Source organism: Somniosus microcephalus, chromosome 2 (assembly GCF_052327205.1).
Source record: "Somniosus microcephalus isolate GS21.2 chromosome 2, FLI_Smic_1.0, whole genome shotgun sequence".
In the NCBI taxonomy this organism is placed as follows: Eukaryota; Metazoa; Chordata; class Chondrichthyes; order Squaliformes; family Somniosidae; genus Somniosus; species Somniosus microcephalus.
Window position 1 is genome coordinate 216,481,251 of NC_140988.1, and position 14,055 is coordinate 216,495,305.

At 47.9% G+C, this 14,055-nt stretch overlaps 1 protein-coding gene across 8 annotated transcripts in view; it reads left to right on the forward strand.

Moving 5' to 3' along the window:
• slc30a9 (solute carrier family 30 member 9) overlaps positions 1 to 14,055 on the forward strand; it is a 181,666-nt gene that overhangs the window by 90,249 nt on the left and 77,362 nt on the right. For all 8 annotated transcript variants that reach the window (XR_015073915.1, XR_015073921.1, XM_085969322.1 and 5 more), the window contains 2 exons: positions 1,275 to 1,342; positions 2,701 to 2,803. Coding sequence is in view for 6 of the 8 variants with exons in the window: in XM_085969322.1 (XP_085825448.1) it covers positions 1,275 to 1,342; positions 2,701 to 2,803 (171 nt within the window). In the remaining 2 variants the exon portion in view is untranslated. The remainder of the gene's footprint in view (positions 1 to 1,274; positions 1,343 to 2,700; positions 2,804 to 14,055) is intronic.

Genomic DNA, 14,055 nt, shown 5'->3' on the forward strand with positions numbered 1-14,055 from the left:
GACCTGCTGAGTATTTCCAGCATTTTCTGTTTTTATTTCAGATTTCCAGCATCCGCACTATTTTGCTTTTGTCTTTGACCAAGCTTTTGGTTACCTGTCCTAATATCTCCTCCTGTGGCTCGATGTCAAAGTTTGTCTGATAACGCTCCTGTGGAATGTTAAAGGCACTGTATAAACGCAAGTTGTTCTTCTTTCTCAGAACACAGCAGGAAAATAGGATTTTTATATCCAAAAGAAAGCTAAGGCAAATTTATTTTGAAAGGCCTATTTTCATATGATTCCATAATGGTACTATAATTCTTCTAAATCAATTTTGAAATTCTATTCCTATGATATAATGTGGACATGCAGCCTCTGTCCTGTAGGTTCAATAACTGCATGAAGGTAATTCATATTGGCTATTCGTAGATCAGTACCACTTAGTGTAACCTTTTGAAATTCATAAGTTTAGTTTAAGAATGTGGAGCTGGTGTGTGAATGTACATTTGGCTGCTGTTTTGTAATTAATTTAGCTCCTGTAAAAACTGCACTGACAACTTTCATATCTTGTCATTTTTTTAGTAATGTTTGTTTTGCTCACATTTGCTAAAATATTCCAAGCTAATTAATGCAGTTAGGAAAGATATACTGCATAAATTAACTATAACACCCCGATAATCTGAATATTAGTTATCCAAAGTATTGTGATTGTCCATAGTAATTGAATTTGACTCATAAGTAACCAAGAGGTGCAGAAATGTTTCTGCCCAGTGATCCTATGTCACTCACTGCAGTTATAAAAGTTTGAAGTACTTTTGTCATGATTTGATTGTAGTAGAGATACAGCAATCCAAAAACCTTTTTATGTAACTGCATACAACATGTAGTTGTCATACAATTGTAGAAACAAATTAATTGGTTATTAATTTAAAATCAGAACTGTTAGTAAGTTTATTTTTTTGCATCTGTTTGCATATAGATCAGTGCTGCTCTCTTTGGATAATTGATGCCATGCACCACTGAACTATCCTTCGTCTCTAAATTTTCCTGGGCATTCTTTACTAAAGTGCCTCCTTTTATACACTTTGAAGGAAGCTAGGAGTGTACACTAATGCTTTTTTTGCTGTAAATGCTGGGTTTCGGAATCTTATTGGTCAAAGAACAAAATGTTGACACGTTAAATTTCATGAAAAAGAATAGTCATGAGTAAAGGTAAATTCATCGCAAGCTAATAGGACTGCAATATTTTATGCTTTAAATGATCAATAACAAAGGTTTTGTTTTTAATCTTTCAGCCTCGTTCAACTAAGTCAACACCGTTTTTACAGGGACCAGGAAAAGTTGTGATGGTTGCAATCTGCATGTAAGGCCTTGTTTTGTATTTAAAATTTGTTTATTTTGTTTAAAAATGGGATTCGATAAAAATCTACATAAAGAACAAGCAAATGATAAATATGTAAATTTTCTTGTTTAAGAAAACTTATTTTCTCTGCCTCTTCTCCCCCTCCCCATAAGATGCCATGTACCACTGTACTCTCCCATAAGCAAATACCTGCTGCAGGATAGCAGAGAAAATGCTCCATTTAGTGGTCAGGCCAAAAGCTATGGGGGGAGAAATTTGGTATTGCCCCGTTTGGGGCGCAATTATCGACCGGGCGCAAAGTTTAGCGCCTGGCGCTAATTATCGTCTCCGACATTAAACTTGGCTTCTATCGCCCCTGGCGGAGATTGGAGCGCTAAATCAGGCACTACACACCTCTCAAGGCGCTAACGTCGAGGAGTGAGGCGCTACCTCAGGGCGCTGGTGAAGCTCATGTGATGTCAGTCAGCAATGGAACACAGACACACTGGCGCCGGCCAGTTCTTAAAGGGGAGGGTCGATCTTGCTCTCCATCCACACCCTGCTCATTGCAGCCTTGAATCTCGGCCTGGAGAGACCTTTACGTCAAATCTGCTGGAAAGAACAATGGAGAGACCCAGGGAAAGAGCTCAGAGTGCAGCCCCCATAGTCTTCTAAATCGATGCAAGGAAGGTCAAATCAAAATGAACCTGCAAAGTGCTGCTCAGTACCCAAAACTCCTTCACACAGCATTGAATCTCTCCAGAAGAGTCTCTCCATCAGAATGCATGGTGCAAAAATGTTGCCAACAAAAAAAGGCAGGAAGCGGTCGCCTTTAAATAGCACTCCCCCCAGTCCCTTCCCGATTGCAAAACGCTCCCCTCAACCTGTCGTTGCTAGCGGCAGGCAGTGAGGCAGGGGCGCCACTCCATATCCGGTCTGTGGCGCAACCGGGGTGTTGCACATTCGACTGACATCACGATCTGCGGGCACAGGAGATTGTGGCGGTAGTGTTTAGCGCCGCCGCAAAATGTCTGGTCAATTTCGTGAGCGGTGCAAACACCGCCGCGCCCAGGCGCTAGTTGCTTTGCGCCCTCTTAGGGCGCTAACGGCAGGCACAAATAAACCAAATTTTCCCTCCCTGGTTCTTGCCTTTTGAGAAAATGGCTGCTGTGGCATTTGTTTCTGGGCCAAATAGGAGGCTCGTAATCCATTGCTGGTTTGTTGGTTGCCACGTTGGTTTATAATCAAAATTAATTTTCTTGTTCTTGCTAAATTTAAAACAAACTTTTTTTTTTAATTGCTTTTTAAATGCTCCTTCTAAATACAAAAATCACACATTGCTGGTTGTCAATACATTATTTTTGTTAACCCCACTCTAGCAATGGGCTGAATTTTATCTTCAAACTAGTTGCCTGGGTTTATACAGGGTCTGCATCAATGTTCTCAGAAGCTATACATTCACTGGCTGACACCTGTAATCAGGTAAGGAAGTGATCCATTTATTGCATTCATTTGCTTAGATTATTGAACTTATTGTAAGGATAAGTTAAATCTGTTTCAAACATAAATTACTGTTGCCTTGTGATTGTGCATGAAAGTATATATTTAATACTATATTACTAATTAACCCTGTCTCATTACACAATACAAGATCTAAAAGAGCCTATTCCCTGGTTGGTTCCACGACGTATTGTTCTAAGAAACTCTCGAATGCATTACATGAACTCGTCCTCCAGCCTACCTTTGCCAATTTGATTTACCCAGTCTATATGAAGATTAAAGTTCCCATGATTATTGTATTACCTTTGTTACAAGCTTCTATTATTTCTTGATTAATACTCTGTCCAATGGTATAAGCTACTGTTAAGGGGCCTATAAACTACTCCCACCAATGTTTTCTGCCCCTTGTTATTTCTTATCTCCACACAAACTGATTCTACTTCCTGATCTTCCGAGCCAAGATCCTTTCTCACTCCTGCCCTTATGTCATCCTTCATTATCAGGGCTAACCCCCTCTATTTCCATTCTGCCTGTCCTTTTCAAGACGTCATGTAACCTGGAATATTTAGTTCCCAACCTTGGTCATCTTGCAACCACGTCTCTGTAATGGCCATTAGATCAAAGCCATTTATCTCTTCGTGTCACTGTTACGGATGCTTCATGCTTTTAATTTTAACGTTTTACCATTATTCCCTGCTTTCACCTTATTCACTGATGCACTATTACCGTTAAACTCTCTGGGCGAGAAATTCATTATCGCCCAGGAATGGGCGCTAACTTTGGAAAAGTTTGAGATTTAGCGCCAGGCGCTAATGAATCTCGCTGCATGCACAATTCATTGTCGTCGCTCAAAAAGGATGGGAGCACTAAATCAAGCGCTAACGGCCTGGCTCAGTGGCGTTACACTCAAAACGCTAACCAATATCAGGTGCAGTCTAATCGCAAATTATTGCCACAGGCTCTCTCCAGTTCTTAAAGGGGAGGTGCATTCATGCTGCAGAACCTCATTCTCAGCATTGCTGGCTGTGAACCTGTGTCAGCAAGCAGGAGCAGGCCAAGCCCAACGAGCCAGACGACTCGAGCAGGTTTCATGATGGCAGATCCACGCCCCAGGAAGAGAGCCCGCAGATTTTCAGACCAAGCATTGGAGGAGTTGGTGTCCGCTGTGGGGAGACGGAGGGCGGTGCTCTACCTGACAAGTGGCAGGAGGCCCTCGCTGCAAGTCTTTCGTGCCATGTGGAGGGAGGTTGCCCATCAGGTCTCGGGCAGCACTGTGGTCCTCGGGACCCATGCACTGTGCAGGAAGAAATTTAACGACCTCACTCGGGTGGTCAGGGTGAGTCGGTGCCTCAACAAATGCTACATACCACCGTCTGAACCACAGTCTGCACACACAGGCCAAAGCACCACACCGCCCCCCCCCCCCCCCAGTACTCACCCACCAACAACCTCTACCTACCAACACTCGCACCTTGCACACAAAGAGCTATTCAACTGTGGCAGGCACATCACCCAAACACATTGCTCCACACTTCCCTCACACTCTACTTTCTCTTGCAGGCCAAGGTGGCTCACAACATGAGGGAGCAGGAGCGCACAGACTGGGGACAAGCCAACACCCAACCACTGTCTGAGCTGGAAAATGCAGTGCTGGAGATTATTGGGTGCCAGGTGATGGGCACTGTGGCCACCGGCGATGTGGACCCCCTTGGGGACAACAACGTTATTTTCATCCCTACTCATTCTTCTCACATCCCACTTCCCCCTTACCCCACAAGCTTTTCGCACTTACCAACTAATCATGCTTTATGCATGCATTTCTCTCTTCCTACCTCCCTCCCCTCACCTTAACCCGTCTCTTGTGCCTTTATGCTTTCAGATATTGAGAAAGCCTGTCCCTGGGGATACTGTTGAGAGCGATGCGGGGGAGGAAGAACACACCGCATCACTGCATGTCTCACCCGCAGGCACCAGCTCAGATACTAGCACTACGCGTTCTTTAGAGGCTAGTATAGTAGTGTGATCTGCACAGGGTGATGCACCGGGAACGAGTGGGCTGCAGCAAGGCCAGGGGGAAAGGGTAGCTCGGGGGCCGGCTCCCCGGAGGGCGAGTTCGCGCACAAGCTCTGCTACACAAGACTCAGATGAGGATCTCGATGAGGCCTTTAGAAGAAGGGTGATGGGCATGCACACGGATATCATTGGTGCAATGGCAAGGGTGCCCGAGGCAATGGGAAGGAGCGTGGAGGAGTCTGCCTCCAACATTGTACAAGCTCTGCGCACACCATGGAGCCCATCCTTTCTAGTCTGGAAAGGATGGTAGACTCCCAGAGAGACCATGGCGACCCAGACCTGATGCCGCGTGTGATGGGTGATCTGCCAGCTTCCAAGGAAGTGGCCTTAGAAATAGTAGATGCATTGCTGGTCATCTTCCAGAACTCGATAGACTCTGGAACAGTACCCATGGATTGGAGGGTAGCTAATGTTACCCCACTATTCAAAAAAAAAAAGGTGGTCGAGAAAAAGCGGGGAATTATAGACCGGTAAGCCTGACATCGGTAGTGGGGAAAATGCTAGAATCTATTATAAAAGATGTAATAGCAGAGCACTTGGTAAGCAGTGACAGGATCGGACAAAGTCAACATGGATTTACAAAAGGTAAATCATGCTTGACTAATCTACTGGAATTTTTTGAGGATGTAACTGGTAAAATAGATAAGGGAGAACCAGTGGATGTGGTGTATTTGGACTTTCAGAAGGCTTTCGATAAGGTCCCGCATAAGAGATTAGCGTGCAAAATTAAGGCACATGGGATTGGGGGCAAGGTATTGACTTGGATAGAGAACTGGTTGGCGGACAGAAAGCAAAGAGTTGGAATAAACGGGTCGTTTTCCGAGTGGCAGGCAGTGACTAGTGGGGTACCGCAAGGATTGGTCCTAGGACCCCAGCTGTTCACAATATATATTAATGATCTGGACGAGGGAATTGGATGTAATATCTCCAAATTTGCAGACGACACAAAGCTGGGTGGGAGGGTAAGCTGTGAGGAGGATGTCGGGAAACTCCAGTACGATTTGGACAGGTTGGGTGATTGGGCAGAAACATGGCAAATGCACTATAATGTGGATAAATGTGAGGTTATCCACTTTGGTGGCAAAAACAGGAAGGCAGATTATTATTTGAATGGCAATAGACTGGGAGAAGGGGAAGTGCAAAGGGACCTGGGTGTTCTTGTGCACCAGTAAGCATGCAGGTGCAGCAGGTGGTTAAGAAGGCAAATGGTATGTTGGCCTTCGTAGCAAGAGGGTTCGAGTACAGGAACAAGGATGTCTTGCTACAGTTGTACAGGGCCTTGGTGAGACCGCACCTTGAGTATTGTGTGCAGTTTTGGTCAGGAAGGATGTTCTTGCCATGGAAGGAGTGCAGCGAAGATTCACCAGGCTGATACCTGGGATGGCAGGAATGACGTATGAGGAGAAATTGTGTCGATTGGGCTTATACTCACTGGAGTTTAGAAGATTGAGAGAGGATCTCATCGAAACCTATAAAATTCTGTCAGGCCTGGACAGACTAGATGCAGGAAGGATGTTTATGATGGCCGGGGAGTCCAGAACCAGGGGTCATAGTCTAAGGATAAAGGGGTAAGCCATTTAGGACTGAAATGAGGAATTTCTTCACCCAGAGAGTGGTGAACCTGTGGAATTCTCTGCCACAGAGGGTGGTGGAGGCCAGTTCATTAAATATATTCAAAAGAGAGTTGGATATATTTCTTAAGGCTAAAGGGATCAAGGGATATGGGGAGAAGGCAGGGACAGGGTACTGAATTTGGATGATCAGCCATGATCTCATTGAATGGCGGAGCAGGCTCGAAGGGCCGAATGGCCTACTCCTGCTCCTATTTTCTATGTTTCTATTGCAGCACAGGCGGAAGCGACGCAACGTCTTAGTGCTGTACTGCAGTCTATGCTTGGTGCCATTCAATCTCACTGCTCTCATGCAGTCTCAGCTTGATGCCATGCAAGCTCTGGCTGCTGCCATCGTGGCTGGTTCTACCACCGTCGACTGGGGCTTTCACGGTGTCGCAGCAGGCCAGCAATCTGTGCTGCAACAGATTGCTAGGGATGCTGAGGTGCTGCCCCGGCAGAGTGGAAGTGGGTCAGTGGAGCAGGAACCTGCTGTCCTCTCTCAGAATGACAGCATTCCTGCTCCCATCGCTGACATTCCGCCATTGCCCTTGTCGCTGCCTGTCATCCAGCCAGCCCAGACTGCTGCCACCCATGCTGAGGTGGTTCCATCTACTGCTGGACCTTCCAGGTCCAAAGCACGTCGAGGGCGACCTGCAAGGCCATCTGAAGTCTCCCGCACGGACATTCAGCAGCTGTGCTGCAGCCTCTGCGCCAACACTTCGTAGGAGCACTAGAGTAGGCAAAGGCACAGTAACGCGAGGCACTAAGGTATTGCACAAGGGTGAATAGTAAATATAATTGTTGTAAAGATGTGTTCACTGATTATTGATGAATTTATTAATTCACTTGAGATAATTTTGAACTGTCTTTCATTTCAGCTGTGCGCTGTGATATGGCCTGCGACAGGGATGGAATAATGGAGAGGTGGTGAGCCACGGAGATCTGGGGTTGAATTTACTGGAACCGCAGTCTGATGAAGCAGTCATGGACCGCCCTTCCAGAAGGCCGATTGAGTGACTGCCTCCTCCCTCGCTCCTGTTCCTCCTCCTCGTCCTCTCCCTCTTCCTCCTCCTGCTCTCCCTCTTCCTCCTCCTGAGGTGGTCCCGCAATCCCTGCTGGCAAGGGCTGGCCCCTCATGGTGGCCAGATTGTGGAGCATGCAGCACACCATGACGAAATGGGACACCCGCTCCGGCAAGTACTGGAGGGCTGCTCCTGAATAGTCAAGGCAGCGGAACCGTTGCTTGAGCACCCCGATGGTCTGCTCAGTGATGTTCCTGGTGGCAGTATGGCTCTCATTATATGAGTGCTCTGCAGGAGTGTTTTGGTTGCAGAGGGGAGTCATGAGCCAGGTGGAGAGCGGATACCCCTTGTCTCCGACCAGCCAGCCGCGAGCTCAATGATGTGGCTGGAAGCGTGCTGGAACACCGGTCTGGCGCAGGATGATGGCATCGTGGCATTCACATTGAGGATTCGCTGTCTAGTCGCACACCAACTGGACATTAAGTGAGTGGTAGCCTTTGCGGTTATGGAAGATCTCGGGATTGTTCTGTGGTGCCCGCAAAGCCATGTGGGTGTAGTCAGTGCCGCCCTGCACTATGGGGAATCCCGCTATCCTGACAAAGCCACATGTGCACTCATCCTGCTTCTCTCTGGTGATGGGGAAGAAAATGTAGTCCCTTCTCCTACTCTGGAGAGCATCTGTGACCTCCCGGATGCAGCGATGGGCGGTGAACTGCGAGATGTTACCTATATCTCCTGTTGCAGACTGGAAGTATCCGCTGGCAAAGAAATTGAGGGCGACGGTGACCTTGACTGCCACTGAGAGCCGTCCTTGTTCTGAACTGAGGCACGAGGTCTGGTTGCAGAGTTCTATGACCACCTCCCTGCTGAAGCGGAGCCTTCTAAGACACTGCTGGTTTAATTGGAAGTAGGAGAATTACTGTCGGAAGACCCTTGGAGGCCTCCTGTTGAGAGCCCTGATGGTCCTCTTCCTCCCTCTGGCCACATGTTCCAATCTTTCTCGCTGCCTACGCTCCCCTATTAATGTAAGGAAGTGCAGCACTTTGATATTTTGAGAGAATAAATGTAACTAATTTTTAGTAGCCACAACACTCTGGAGACTAAACAACCTTTAAATGACTGTGCAACAGTTCAAATCAATGTCAAACTGACAAGGGAGCAGTGAAACTGCACTAACCTGACATCTGCAACTCATTACAGGAAACTTAGTGCTATCCGGCACCGATGGGACCGAGCTGTTGCTGTTCCCTCAAAACTGCCGGACACTCCAGCGCTAATGTTGAAACATACGGAGATTTTCAGCTCCGTGTGAATCAACAAACCCTGTTGCTTAGCAACAGCTTCTAAACAGTCGGCAAGCGTCTCTAGCTGAAGCTGTTGCTTAGTTACAGACCTTGCAGAGCTTGACTGTTGAGAAAAAAGCAACGAAAAGAAAAAAAACTGCTCCTGATTTTTGCCGGTGGCTCGAGCTTGCCGGACATTTAGCCTCCGGATAACACAAAGTTTCCTGTACTCATGAACCCTTTTAGTAGTGTCCCTGGTGTGGCTACCAACTGCTTCACGCCTCCTTTCTGTCACTGTCGGGGCGAGGTGCGATACTCAATTTGACAGATCAGGCGTCCAAGTGAGCGTTGCACGCTTACTGACTTCATGATCTGCCTGACGCTGAAGTCCCGGCACTAACTGGAGGGGCTAGCCAACCGAATTTCTCCCCGTCTCCCCTTTCCTGTCGCACTCTGCTTATCTTTACCCAAATCGCTACACTGCTCCATTGCCTTGACTTTTTTCTTTAGGTTTCTAAATTTCCCCTCACCTTAACCCGCCCACCGCCCCCCCCCTTTTTTTAGTTTAAAGCCCTATCTATAGCCCTAGTTATTCAATTCGCAGGACACTGGTCCCAGCCCAGTGTACGTGGAGCCCGTCCCAACAGAACAGCTCCCTCTTTCCCTAATACTGGTGCCAGTGCCCCATGAATTGAAACCCCTTCCTCCCACACCACACATTTAACTCTCTGATCTGCTTGTCCCTCTGCCAATTTGCGTGTGGCTCAGTTAACCATCCAGAAATGATTATCTTTGAAGTTTTGCTTTTTAATTTGGATCTTAGCTCCTCAAACTCTCAGCAGAACCTCATTCCTAGTTCTAACTATGTTGTTGGTTCCTATGTGGACCACGACAACTGGACCCTCCCCCTCCCAGTCCAAATTCTTCTCCAGCCGATGTGAGGAGGACACAAGGAGCCTGCAAAGGGATATGGACAAGTTAAGTGAGTGGGCAATAAGGTGGCAGATGGAGTATAATGTGAGGTTATTCACTTTGGTAGGAAGAATAGGAAAACAGAATTTTTTTAAATGGTGAGAAACTATTAAATGTTGGTGTCCTCGTACAAGAATCAGATTTACCATGCAAGTACAGTAAGCAATTAGGAAGGCAAATGGCATGTTGGCCTTTTAAAGCAAGGGGGTTGGAGTACAACAGTAAGGTAGTCTTGCTACAATTGTACAGAGCTTTGGTGCGACCACACCCTGGAGTACTGTGCACAGTTTTGGTCTCCTTATCTAAGGAAGGATATACAAGCCTTAGAGGTGGTGCAACAATGGTTCATTAGATTGATCCCTGGGATGAGAGGGTTGTCCTGTGAGGAGAGATTGAGTAGGTTGGGCCTATACTCTGTTGAGTTTAGAAGAATGAGAGATGATCTCATTGAAACAGATTCTGACGGGATTAACAGGGTAGATGCTGAGAGGTTGTTTACCCTGGCTGGAGAGTCTAGAACTAGGGGGCATAGTCTCAGGATAAGGGGTCGGCCATTTAAGACTGAGATGAAGAGGAATTTCTTCACTCAGAGGGTTGTGAATCTTTGGATTTCTCTACCCGAAAGGGCTGTGGACGCTGAGTTATTGTGTATATTCAAGGCTGAGGTAGATAGATTTTTGGACTCTAGGGAAATCAAAGGCTATGGGGATTGGGCAGGAAAATGCAGTTGAGGTCGAAGATCAGCCGCGATCTTACTGAATGGCTGAGCAGGCTTGAGGGGTCATATGGCCTACTCCTGCTCCTAATTCTTACGTTCTTATGCCATCCATAAGAGCCAATTTAGGGACAAATCTGAAAATGTTTGAATAAAGGTGCTCAATTAATAATTACTGCAGTTGTATTGACTCTAATTCACCCTGCTTCTAAGTTTTTTTACTCAATCCTTAAATCTCATTTGTTAAGGAGTTACACTATTGGTCCCGCCATTCACTTAAGGTCCCAGGTGCCTTCGACACGCCATTATCAGCTTGCACTTCCAGCAAATTGCAGCTCAAAATTTTTTCGAGCTGAAGGGTGCAGGAAAAGTCTAACTAATGCCATACGACGCGAGATGCCCCGCTCCAGCCAGATCTGTCGTAAACTGTTTAAAGCTTAATTACATAAATAGTCAGGTACTGCTTACATATGGTCATCCTGATTGGGAGGTGTTGGGTTTCCTGTTCTAAATTTGGAGTCAAGGCAGTTCCTTCCACCTTGTATTGTGGGGGTAAAGGGGAGTGAGTGGTAGAATTTTCATCTATGTGATCCTTCATTGTACGTTCAGTCTCTTGTGTAGCTTATAGGTAGGGTTTGCTTAAATACTGTATTTATGAGTACAGGTTTGCACTTTGTAATGTTTGGCTAGAAGCCAAGAAGTTTAGAATTTGAAATAAAAACAGAAAATGCTAGAGATACTCAGCAGGTCAGGCAGCATCTGTGAAGAGAGAAACAGTTAACGTTTCAGGTCGATGACCTTTCGTCAGAACTGGAAAAAAGCAGGAACTGGAACAGATTTTTAAGCAAGTGTAGGAGCTGGGAAGGGGGGAGGGGATGAAAGAACAAAAGGGAAGGTCTGTAATAGGATAGAAGGCAGGAGAGGTTAAGAGACATTCATGGCAAAAGGAGATGGTAATGGGACAGGTTAAGAAACAAAAGATGGCTCTAGATGAAGTGTAAATTGCGCTGGCAGAATGAAAGACAGCTGCCATGTGAGAGAGAAGAAGACACAAACAAAAAGTGTGGGGGGAAAAAATATATATGAATGGGGCCGAGGCTATGATCTGAAATTGTTGAACTCTATGTTGAGTCCAGAAGGCTGTAAAGTGCCGAATCGAAAGATGAGGTGCTGTTCCTCGAGCTAACGCTGAGCTTCAGTGGAACAATGCAAGAGGCCGAGGACGGTGAGGTCTGAGTGGGAGTAGAGCGGAGAATTAAAGTGACAGGCGATTGGAAGCTCGGGGTCACCCTTACGGACTGAACGGTCACCCAAGGTTGAGGAGATGATGTGTTTGGTAGTGGGATCACACTGAGGTAGCGGAAATGGCGGAGGATGATTTGTTGAATGTGGAGGCTGGTGGGGTGAAAGGTGAGGACAAGGGGAACTCTATCGTGGTTCCGGGAGGGAGGGGCAGGGGTGATGGCAGAAGTGCGGGAGATAGAACGGACACGGTCAAGGGCCGTGTCAACCACAGTAGAGGGGAATCCTCGGTTGAGGAAAAAGGAAGACATCACTGATACGCTTATCAATTACTCCATAAAAGGCGATGAATTAGGAAGGTAACGAAAAGGCTTTTATTAACTAAAGAACAGAGCATGCCTCTCGTGGACGACTGGTTCCAAGAAGGAAGTGGGTTGCCGAAACACCCACCTTTATACCTGGTCATGTGGGCGGAGCCAGCTGAGGCATGCATTGGTACACAGCGCCAACCAGAGGTAACAATATGCAATAACAGTGGTTTACCACATTCACCCCTTGTTTAAAATTGAGTCCGGCGGGGTGAAGTGTACTACAAGTTCGTGTAGGTAAGTCTATCAGGAGGCCTTGTCTGACGTCCTGATCGTCGTGGTGGCGGCGGCGGTGGTGCAGTATCCAACGTCGAATCTGGTGTCTGGGTGGTCAACGAAAGGTCCTGGGGCTCCGGCATGCCGCCTACAGGGGTTGGGTTGGGAGGGGTGGTGGGGGATAACGGTGGTAGTTCAGGGGCACCCGAGGGTGCGAGGTCTCGTATGGAGACCGTGTCCTCCCGCCCGTCTGGGTATGCCACGTAGGCATACTGGGGGTTGGCGTGTAGGAGGTTCACCCTCTCGACCAGGGGGTCCGTTTTATGGGTCCTCACGTGCCTCCGCAGTAGGACGGGCCCAGGAGAAGTCAGCCATGTCGGTAGCGAGGTTCCCGATGTGGACTTCCTGGGGAAAACGGACATTTGCTCATGAGGGGTGGCAGTACAAAGGGTGGAGTGGAGCGCCGCAGGGAGGACCTCCTGCCAGCGAGAGGTCGGAAGGCCCTTAGATTTTAAGGCTAAGAGGACGGCCTTCCAAACCGTCGCGTTCTCTCTTTCCACCTGGCCGTTCCCCCGGGGGTTGTAGCTGGTGGTCCTACTCGTAGCAATACCTCTCGCGAGCAGGTACTGCCGAAGTTCGTCGCTCATGAAAGATGAGCCCCTGTCGCTATGTATATAGCTAGGGAACCCGAACAAGGCGAAGAGGTCATTCAGACATTTGATGACCGTGGTACTGGTCATGTCTGGGCAAGGGACGGGAAACGGGAGTACTCATCAATTATGTTGAGGAAGTACACGTTGCGGTCAGAGGAGGGGAGGGGCCCTTTAAAATCGACGCTCAGGCGCTCGAAGGAGCGAGTGGCCTTGATCAGGCTTGCTCTGTCTGGCCTATAAAAATGCGGTTTGCACTCGGCACAGATTTGGCAGTTCCTGGTCATGGTCCTGACCTCCTCCGATGGAGTAGGGCAGGTTACGGGATTTGATGAAATGGAAGAACCTGGTGACCCCCGGGTGGCAGAGGTCATTGTGGAGGGACTGCAGTCTATCAACCTGCGCGTTGGCGCATGTACCACGTGATAGGGCATCTGGGGGCTCATTGAGTTTCCCGGGCCGGTACAAGATATCGTAATTGTAGGTGGAGAGTTCGATTCTCCACCTCAAGATCTTGTCGTTCTTGATTTTGCCCCTCTGCTTATTATTAAACATAAAAGCAACTGAACGCTGGTCAGTGAGAAGGGTAAACCGTTTTCCGGCCAGGTAATGCCTCCAGTGACGCACCGCTTCCACAATAGCCTGGGCCTCCTTTTCGACAGAGGAGTGTCGAGTCTCGGGGGCCCTGGAGGGTCCTTGAGAAAAAGGCCACGGGTCTCCCCGCCTGGTTAAGGGTCGCAGCTAGGGCGAAGTCGGATGCATCGCTCTCCACTTGGAAGGGGATGGACTCATCCACTGCGTGCATTGTGGCCTTCGCAATATCGCTCCTGATAAGAGTGAAGGCTGCACACGCCTCTGGTGTCGGGGAAGGAGGTGGATTTGATGAGGGGTCTGGCTTTGTCCGCATAGTGGGGCACCCACTGGGCATAGTAAGAGAAAAACCCCAGGCATCTCTTCAGTGCTTTTTGGCAGTGGGGGAGGGGGAGCTCCATAAGGGGGCGCATTCTGTCGGGGTCGGGCCCGATGACTCCGTTCTCCACTACGCAGCCGAGACTGGCAAGGCGCTTGGTGCGAAACATA